Here is a 10647-nt window from a genome sequence, read left to right on the forward strand (position 1 = left end):
TAATACAAAATGTATCCTCTGACATCGCGACAAATAATCTGATCTATTGTCTACTGTTGTCGGACACGGGGCAAAGTGAGGACAGCATTCTTAAGCGCAATCTTAACAAACTGATTGTTACGTCAGAGCTGCAAACCAGGGTCAGCCAAATCACGAACCAAGCAGGCAGAAACAATTAATCTAGCTCTGTAGATCAATAAAACCTCCATAGCTGTCGCATTTAAATGTAAGGCTAGGCTAACTGCCCCCCCTCCCCGCTTCCAGTCTTTGTTCTAAGCTAAGCTAAGATACACATGTCCTGGACCTACGTACCTCGTGACACTGATAATGTCTTCTCACACTCGGGGGGGGGGGGGGGGGGGTACTGTGCGCGGACACATCACTGTGATCAGATTTATTAATTGGATCTGTCACATTTGGTGAGACTGGAAACAAGTGTAGCCACTGTCAATGGAAAAGCTAAAAAAACAAATGTTTAAAAGCTCTTGTTCTGTTAATATGAATTGGAATATGAACTGTGAAAGTATCCCCCCCTCTCAATAGGCAGATCTTTGGTTGATAGTTGAGTTGAAATGGCTGTACTTTTAAGGACTTGAGTTATATCTGCATGATGTTCTTGCTCACACACTCAACTCACTGGTTTAATTTTAATTTTTTAAACAAAACTGGGTCTTGTTTGGTAGTTTTGGCCATGATTCTTTTCAACACAAGTTGTCAGAATAATTTAAAACCACTTATTTGAAAGTGAAAACGAAGTGGACACACCTGAAATGCCCTTTTCACTGTCCTTTGCACTGCACACTAAAGCTAGTGAATGTTTACCGTGCACTGTGTGTAATCTCCTTTTTAAAGGACATACCCCATTTAATAAAAATCATGTATACACACACTTTTGCAAACCACATGCCGCATTCACTGGGCTCCAGTCATTTCAGTACAATATGAAAATCAGTTAGCAGAAACTTGATTGACTTTTGTAAACCCATCACACTGAACATCAAGGCTGCAGTGCTTTTTGTTAGATTATCATTCTGATGTAATGCAGAGTAGACTTTTCAAGCCAGGCTTTACTTTACAAATCACTGCAGATTTGATGTTCAATGTGATGGATTACACAACTCAAGCATATTTCAAGAGTCTGCTTATAGATTTTCATATAGGATGTAAACGAATAAAGGCCCGTGGCTACCTTGAACGGTTAGAAATACATGTATAGCATGTATTTGAACATTTAAAAAAATCTTAAGTATACACATGTAAACACACTGGTCCTTAATATGCATTTACCTTTTCTTTAACTTCCAAATAAGTGGTTGAGATCATCTGGGTAAACAACTGTGGGGGGGCATGCACACTGTTGTAAAGCGTTTTCCCCTCATCTTTAAATTTGGTATTTCACGGTGTAGCATTTGCGTCAAGGAGCTTTCAACCACATCTCGTGGGCTTAATCAGTAAATGGAGCTGGCTCAGGTGTCGTCACGTGACCTATGTGTGGTACTTAAGTATGTCAGGAGGGTCGGGCTGGCAACCTCTGTCTCTGTTTAAAGAGGGCGTTTGGCGTCAAGCACCATCAAGACACCAGAAACGGTCTGTGAACACCAAACCACTCACAGCATCCACTAGGAAGAGGTCAGAGGTCATGGACCAGGAGGCAGTGGATGAGCATGGAAAGACCATCTTTGAACAGAGACCAGGGTTACCATCTCTCACCAAGGCCGTGGTTGAAAGCTCCTTGAGACTATCAAGTAGACTTGAGTTAAGATATTTTCGTCAAGACCCAAATTAGTAAAATAAACCGTTTTCCTTAAACCAGGACTATTGCAGACCTTTTTGAAAGCAACAACACAGTGAAGTAGCGAGAGGCACAGTGAGGCGATTCTGCATTGATGCACTCAAAGCCACACGGCGTCAGGGACTACAACAGTGTGCTGGTCTGTTGTTCAGAGCAGGTGGGTGTTCTGTGTGCTCTCATGGGCACGTCAGTTGTTGTAGGAGGTTGAATCTGTAGCCGAAGCTGTCCTTGTGATGTATCTGCAGGAGGACTAACTGAATTTATTTTCTTTTTTGTTGAACCGCTGCTCAGCCTTGTGAGCGTCATGGTGCCCACAACATACCACTAAACCACTTGTGTGCTGAGTCCACAGCAGTACACAACAACAACAACAACAACAACCCTGAGCTGTTCTTTCTGTTCTTACTACTTCATCTTCGTGGTTTCAGCCAGACCTGGGCAAAATTATGTTGGAGAATTTACTTTGAAGAGTACAAAGAGTGCCTGAAAATGTGGAAAAACACTGGACTGTGTCACTACAGCATACAGTATGTTTGTGCAATTAACAACTTAGCAGGCATTGTGATACCACAGTAAACATCAATCATGTTGAACCCTGTGCAGGTTAAAACAAAAGTTAAGGATTACTTACAACTGTTATTGAGCCCAGGTATGGTTTCAGCTGTTTAACATTTCTCTGTACCTCTGTTTTGTAATGCTGAAGATGCTGCTCACCTGGACATGTGAACGTGCTCTAGAGCCTAGTTAAGGTAAAAGGTGAAAGGTCAACCTGATCTTGGAAAGGGAAGCAGTTTTCATCAATTGGTTTGACTCAACAGTTGCATTCTAAAAGATACAAACTGATGAAAGGCTACAAATATTCAGTGTTGTGAAAACATGCTAAATAAAGATGACTGCTTTTTTCCAACGCTTTGCCTTTTAATCGTGATTTTAGTCCACAGATCCTTTTGGTGTCATGACAGTGAATTTCACTTATGGTCAGCTGTATATAATTAATCCAAGTCCAATGTAGCTTTGATCAGGGACTAGGGCTGGGCAATAAAACTGATTATTACCGCAATATAATTTCCCTCAATATCAATATAATAAATGTTTAATATATCGTCAAATATTTGGTTTAATTCATTTGAATCACAGACAAATTAGCACTTAATTTTTCTATAAGAATATTTATTTTGTTGAGGAAAAGGGACTGAAAAAATGATAAAAAAGTGATAATATTTTTGGCTATCTCGCCCAGCCCTACCAGGGACACAGATTTACCCCCTCACACTATTACTGTCATTAAATTCTTCCTGCTGAACACACTCAAATATTTGCATCAGCTGGACTAGGCAACATTGGAAAAACGAGCAAGAGACAGGTAGATTTTAAAAGGATCCAACTATAAAAAGCCTGTCCTTATTAATGTCCTGCGACAGCCACAGATACCGTTTTTTATTTTTGTGTCAGAGAAAATATAACACAAAATTTAAACGTGTATCTCGCAAAGAAGCTAGCCTTTTCAGACCGCTTTCACTTGTTTTTTGCTTTAATAACGCCAAGCTAGCGGTTCTGTGAGGCTGCACAGCAGTGCTTAAGGCTACATGCTAACTTAAGAATGGCTAACATAACAATGTTAACATGCTGACAGGTAGCAGGTAATGTTTACCACGCTCACCATCTTAGCATGTTAGCACCAAAATGTATGCTAAGCACCACTAAACACAAAGTGCAACTGAGGCTGATGGGCATGTCATTAGGTTTGCAGGTATTTGGTCAAAATCAAATTAAAACTTTGACCTGATGATGGTGCTAGAAGTCAGGGGGTTACTTGAATTATCACAATCCATCCTAAGGGCGACCAAGGTTATCTGTACCACATTACATAGTGGTCCGCCCAGAAGAGATTTTTCAACCTGAACCAAAATCAGCAGGACAAAATTGTGTGCCAATCCAACTAGTAGATGTTCCAGTATTAACAGTGCATAAGTGAAAACTGACCTGCTTGTGGCACTACATAAAAAGATTAGTAAAGTCATCCGATTTCGTTCCCTTTTAATCTGTTTCAGTCTGGAACGACATGGTGGGCCAACAAAGTAAAACTACAATAAAGCCACACTATAATGACTAAAAAGTAACTGCGCACTTTTCGTCTACCTTGAAAACAGAATCGGCCCCTGAATGTGGGGGCAAGGTTGGTGGCGGCTGTTATTGACACTTAAAGCAAAGAAAGTGGGTAGTTTGCACATCCAGGATAAAAGCAGCACACAAAGGAAAGGTAGACCTCACACCTGCAAGCTCCCAAAGATTTAGTGATGCAACGTTTCGCCCACCAAGGTCTTAAGGAAAACAGATTAACTTAACAGCTACATAAAGTTTAATATTAATCAACAGTTGACTTATATTCCCCTATATTAATAGTCTCATAATTGTTGTTAACCTAAATTTTACTTACTCAGTTGATTCACTGTTGGTGTGTTTATGCCACAGATCCTGACAGATCTTTCTTGAATAGACGGTAAAAAGTAACTCTGGCACGAAATGACAACTGATTATGACCCAGCCCTGAGAGAAAAGCGATGTCTTGCGGTTTCATGCTCAAATCGATGTACAGCAAATAATGTAAACTGTGACGTGAATAGTAAAACCATTCTTGCAACATTTATTATGAACTTTTGAAAATCATTTTACAACTGAGCATTTTTGCAGGTCATCAGCAGAAACTTCTTGTGTGTTGACTTTATATCTGTTTATTTCAAACAGTTCTTAAAAAAACACACAGATCCAGCAAATATTTGTTCTGGCAATAGTGTTGCATTTAAAGGACAAGTAAACAAGACTGAGCATCTGACCAAGCATTATGTACCCTACTGCAGTACCGAACAATTTTCCGATATTCTGTTGCCACTCTTAAAACATGGAGGCAACCTTACTATTTTACCAGATATTGGAATTATGAACGGAGACAGCCACTGTCCAGCTGCTGGTCATCTGCCATATGGTGTGTACCTTTGGGATGACCTCAGAAGTAACATCCTGAAGGGGAAGACTCCCTAAGCCCGTAGTAGCAGTAGTAGCTCTACTCATCATCGTCTATTCTTAGGGTCCTCACCTGGTTTGACATATTAGTGAGTCGTTGCTTGAGTTTCCGCTGGGAGGATTCATACTGGGCTGAAAGCTTCCGAAATTTGGCCATCATGACCTCCAAACTTTCTTCAATTTTGTCGACTTTTTCCTCCAAGTCTTTGGCGTCAACAGCAGCGACCAGCGACTCATCTATGAGATTGTCTTTCATCAGGATGGACCTTCCCTTCTCCTCCAGCATATATTTAGCATCAGGATACTCCGTGAGTGCCTCCATCAGATCGTCTTTGGACAGGGCAAACAGATCAGAGTAGCCCACACTCCGTATGTTGGCTGTTCTTCGGTTTCCCGCTTTACTGCCCTTGATACCGAGGATGCTGATTTCTCCGAAATATGCCCCGTCACTGAGGACCACAAACTGGGTAACCCCATCATCTGCTACTACTGCCAACTTTCCTCCTTTGATGATGTACATTTCTCTGCCAATGTCCCCCTTCTTACAGATGTAGTCGCCAGGACTGAAAACTTGTGGCTGAAGCTTAAGCACCAACTCAACAAGCAACCCTGCTTCACAGTCTTGAAAGATGCGGACTTTTCTTAGGGTCTCCAGATGTACGTTGATGGCTATTTCAGCCTTCAGCTTGTCTGGCAGGTTCTTCAGCACCTGCTTCTCATCACATGTTTTCTCCTCTGTCCACAGGTAGTCGAACCACTTCACCACCCTCACCTCCAGCTCTTTGCTGACCTTTCGAAAATGCATGTACTGCTTTATAGAGTCAATCTTGGCCTGGAACTCTACACGTGCAGTACCCATGTTGGAAATCATAGCACCAACATTTCCTACAATCGTAGCAAAGATCAGAACTCCAGTGAGGAAGTCAACTACCACAAAAAAGTATTCAATGTCTCGGACCGGGGGCGGTGTCTCACCAATGGTGGTCAGAGTAAGAGTGGACCAGTAAAAGCAATAAATGTACTGCCTGGTCAGGCGATCAAACTGAGGTTTCGTCATGTTTGGATATACCCACGTGTCTGAGCCAAAGCCGAGAATCTTGGAGACGGCAAAGTAGAGGCAACCATTCCAGTGGATAATGATGATTATGTAAAGCACAAGATTAGCAATTCGGAAGATGTTGGGGAAATTGGTTCGAGTTTCAGTCCGGTCAAAGAACTCAAATAGTCGGGCTAACCTAAAGAGACGGTTGAACCTCCACTCTGGGTTGTTGATTCCAATTTTGAGGAAAACAATATCAGTGGGAATTAATGATATGATGTCTAATCTGAACTGGAGTGTCTTCATGTACTTTTCTTTCAGGATCTTCTCATCCCTCACAAGCAGCCCTTGCTCCAGAAAACCTGTTGACACATTACAGTTTGATCAGCATTACATGTACTCAAAGTTTCCTGTAACCACATTTCCCACCCAAGTTTCCATCACCGACCTGTCCTGGCTCTCACGAAGGTGTCAAAATAGTAGAGTACATCTGAAGTGTAGTCCAGAACCATCCACAGTGTTGTATTTGAGGACTGTAGTTCATTAAAACAAGCCCTACAGGGAAGCAGAACCATTACAAAGACTTCTGAAACAACATTAAGGTAAAGAGGAAATATAAAATGCAATGAATTCAGACCTGGCCACCAGCAATATCAGGTTGTAGAACACTGGGATGGATATCGTGCACAGCCAGTAATAGTACATATCTGTGGCAGGGTCCATGATCCATACCTCCTTGCTGAATGAGAAAAGGAGGTTTTTGTTAAAAAGCACGTTTATACTCAGTAGAGTAAGGTCATTAGTACCACTACTGAGAATCAAGTATTATATTGGTATCAGAATTGAAGAATTTTTACCGAAACTACTGTCTATGTACAGTTTGAAAAAAAGGAGTATCGTCTGGCAAGGGTTAGGGTCATTTATCTTTCCAAAATGAATGAAATGCATTTTTTTTTTTTACCATTATCACATGAGGTGAATTAATTTTTAATATATTGTATATCTGATTGTACAACGATGCAACTGAAAAGGCAATTAATGAAGGAACACAGACCAGTTGTTAAGCGGTTGATCCTACAGTGAAATTATGAACAAAACTCCTTAATTTAATTGCTAATTTTACCTCTGAAAACAGTTTGCTCTTACTTTTGTACAATTTAAGGTTTTTCACTAGACTTACAAGAACTACTTATATTTTAATCCAAACTAGAAAAATTGGGCTGTTCTAAAACTTTTGACCAGTAGTGTCAATACTTCTGCATTTGTTGCTTGATACAGGTAATCTTTGCCTGGAACTCCACACATGCAGCATTCATGTTGAAAAACATAGCACCAACAGTGATTATAGCACTTAATGGCAAAGATCAGAACTCCGGTGACGAAGTCAACTACCACAGAAAATGTGTTGAGTGTTTTGGGTGGGTGTGGTGTCTCACCAATCGCGGCCAGGGTAAAAGTTGTTTCTACAGCTAGTTTTGCCTTTAAAAGATATTTAAATATTACAGCTGTTTCCCAAAATTCTATAAAACGAAATGGAGTGAATGAATATTTTTGGCATGGGGAGTCATTTTTGAGTATTTAAGTTTTGACTAATGAACTTCAGGAAAAAGCATTCATGCAACATTTTTTATCCTTTTAAGAAAAGTCTTTGACGTGCAATCTTCAATTCAACTTTTTTTTTTTTAGCTCTGCTGCCATTAGTGGGCCCAACTTCGCAAACTCGTGTGTGGACGCACAGAACAGTATTTTAAATTGTGTGGAGATTCCGACGTTCCCAAAGATACCAAATCTGTCTGGCAGAATTTAAGGGAAATATTTATATAATTATGAACAACCTCCAGAATATTTGAAAGAAAGTTGCAGACATAGAATAATATGTGGGACTTACGGTTGCTCCTTTTTGTCATCTTTCTTGTCATCTTTCTTATCATCTTTCTTATCATCTTTCTTCTCATCTTTCTTCTCATCCGTTTTGGGGGCCGGTGTCTTGTCATCTTTTTTGCTGTAAATAACCATAAAAAGAGGCAGGTGTGTCAGTGTCAGATGGCCTGAGGGGGGCGCTGTGACATAATAAAGCCATGTTACTGTATACTGCAAATTATTTGAGAGAGAAATGAAAAAAGGAGAAACAAAAGGAATTCATAATGCAACTTGTTGGTATATTTTAAATTATGATTATCTCTGCCTGGTCAATGCAAATCAGGGAGGAATCTAAAGACATCGTCAGGACTATTTTCTCAGACGTGAGAAGAAGATTCTCCTGAGCCACAGAAGACATTATACAACTTTTATCTCTTGTGAAGTGAGCTTCACCAGTCAGTGGAGTGCAATTTAAATTACCATGCACATATTGAAACAACGGGATAAAAATGTCTTTTCAGACCATCTGAATTTATAGACCTGCTCATGATCTGATCATCAATCCAACACTTTAGTCCAAAGATTGAGCGTGAGATTACTGAACAGATTGCCATGAACATTTCCTGTTGATACATGTTGTCCCATGCCAATTAACCCTAACCATTTTGTTCCATAAAAAGGTATCTATTTTGTTTTTGTTGTAAGATTAATCCTGTTGATCTGAAATCTGCTGAGCACATTCATAAGTTAAACACTTGGCCTTTCCTTATGTATTACCCTAAAAATTATCTTTACATTTTTTGGCTCACTCACTCCTGGAAGGACTGCATGGTCAATCAGCACATGTATTCATCATGTAATTGAATTGGCTCCCAGCTCTTTACACAGTATATAAATCTACTGGAGCAGATGCAACACTATCTGTATTTGAATTAAACCTAATAGTGTGAGAGCATCCATGTATCATCTTACCCGTCATTGTTGTTGCAGTTGTTCATGTTTTGTGCGGCCAGGGTCCACCGACCATCTCTGGAAGAGGAAAACATAATTGCACACAGTTGTGACCAACATAGCAACTCAATATCATAAGCATTTCACAAAAGATTTACAGCTCACCTGCTCTTGCTCCCCGTGTTGTCCACTGTGCTCCGGCTGCTGAGGCCGAGCTCTGCGGGGCAAACGCTGCTCCGCCCAGGGTGCATCATGTTTGACAGCCTTAGAGAAGAGATCCATGTGTTCATCAACAGACACAATATTGAGGTGGTAGTTTTACACCAGCTCTGGACTCAATTTGATGTCATCCCCATCTCTATCTGCATGAATGGAGACTTTATCTCATCTGAGCCATTAGCGAGCCTCACCTGGACTGGATTGGATTCATTAAACATGATCACAGAGGCAGGAAATCGGGGAGCTATTTTATAAATGCCGAAAATTTAAGGGTTTTATTTGTCACATGTCACATTTTCATTCAATATGTGCATACTGGATCTGTCTATCTGGCTTCAGTGATCTCCGCTGAGCACAGATGGATTCCCTCATCTGGAAACCACAGTTTTAGTGGTAGAGACAGGAGTTAAACATTTAAGAGCACCTTAATGTTGAGTCACCACACCACGAGTTAGCTGAGATTGTTTACGTTAGTAAAGATGCCTCTGGACAGCGTCCCTTTGGGGTCGACTGACTGGGAGAAGACCCTGAGACAGAGCCTGGATGCATTGGAGGGAAAACAGCTCTCAGACCAGCTGGGCAGAGGATCCCTTCTGGGCTGCTTTTCACCACAACCAGGACAGAAACAAGTGACTCCAAAGTGTTTGAATCAGTTGAGACGTCTACACCTAGGCATCAGTCATTAAGTGCATGTGTACATCTGAGGTTTTATAGTAAAACAGCTAACCTATAAAGCACGTCCATTCCCCAGATAGGGTCTACAAATCTGAAGTGTTCGTCCGCTCAGTGTCTTTGAAGATTCTCAGTCATCCCGGTCTTAGTTCAGTTGGGTTAAAAATAAAGGGTAACTGGACTCGGCCGAAGATAATCGAATACGTTTATCCTCTCATCCGAGAGGCTTCTAGACAGCTTGTTGGATTTTCAGAAGCAGGGGTCCAGCAAAGTCAGAGTCTAAAAGGTTTTTCATTTTTAGGGCCCGAGCACATGTGTTTTAAAACTGAAGGGATTTTCCCCACTGCAAAGTAACCTCAATTTTGGGGGCCTAAACATACTGGAAAACTCACCAAACTTTGCACATAATTCAGACGCGGTGAAAAATTTCATATATTATGGATTTCACGCATGGGCGTAGCAAAATGGCTCGCCAGCACCCCCTACAGAGCAGCCCCACGGACAAAGTTTCACCTACATGTACGAAATTTCTGTGGTACGTGTATCATGTCCAGACGAACAAAAAGGCCTCTTCGAGCCATTGTGTAAATCAAACAGGAAGTCGGCCATTTTGGATTTAATGGTCATTTTTGGTTACACACTTTGTACTTTAACAAACTCCTCCTGGGGATTTATTCTGACAGACTTCAGATTTGTGCTGTGCAGTCTAAACCTATTGACGATTGAAAGTTGTGCAAATGGTGAATTTTCGTGGAACGGCATGCCCGTGGCGTGGCATCCAAAAATTGATGATTCGCCATTGAACAGGGAGGTATTGTAACTTCAGTCTACATGCTCACATCTGCACCAAATTTGGAATACATTATAAGAGTCCCGCCCTGAACACATCCATATACCAATATTGACTCAAAGTCATAGCGCCACCTGCTGGCAACAGGAAATGACACGTTTTACGCTGTAATGTACTACTCCTAGCAGGCCGGACATAGTTAGTAAAGCACATTGAAAGGATGCATCTCGAGCTTAAAGAACATGAGCAGTAGATGCTGTAGACAGATGATGTACACACACAGAGACAGTAAAGTTTAGCGAT

At 41.0% G+C, this 10647-nt stretch overlaps 1 protein-coding gene across 1 annotated transcript; it reads right to left on the reverse strand.

Moving 5' to 3' along the window:
- Positions 1-4492: 4492 nt before the first annotated feature.
- On the reverse strand, positions 4493-8917 carry LOC119887338 (cyclic nucleotide-gated channel cone photoreceptor subunit alpha-like). Its single transcript, XM_038698154.1, has 6 exons — positions 8829-8917; positions 8685-8741; positions 7741-7854; positions 6490-6591; positions 6301-6407; positions 4493-6214 (listed from the first exon to the last, which is right to left on the reverse strand). Exons 1-6 carry the CDS (start codon positions 8915-8917, stop codon positions 4854-4856), a joined length of 1830 nt encoding a protein of 609 aa, XP_038554082.1. The 3' UTR covers positions 4493-4853.
- Positions 8918-10647: the final 1730 nt, after the last annotated feature.

Source organism: Micropterus salmoides, unplaced genomic scaffold (genome assembly GCF_014851395.1).
Source record: "Micropterus salmoides isolate LMB-PRFRI ecotype aquatic unplaced genomic scaffold, ASM1485139v1 Ms_hic_scaffold_4118, whole genome shotgun sequence".
Taxonomy (NCBI): domain Eukaryota; kingdom Metazoa; phylum Chordata; class Actinopteri; order Centrarchiformes; family Centrarchidae; genus Micropterus; species Micropterus salmoides.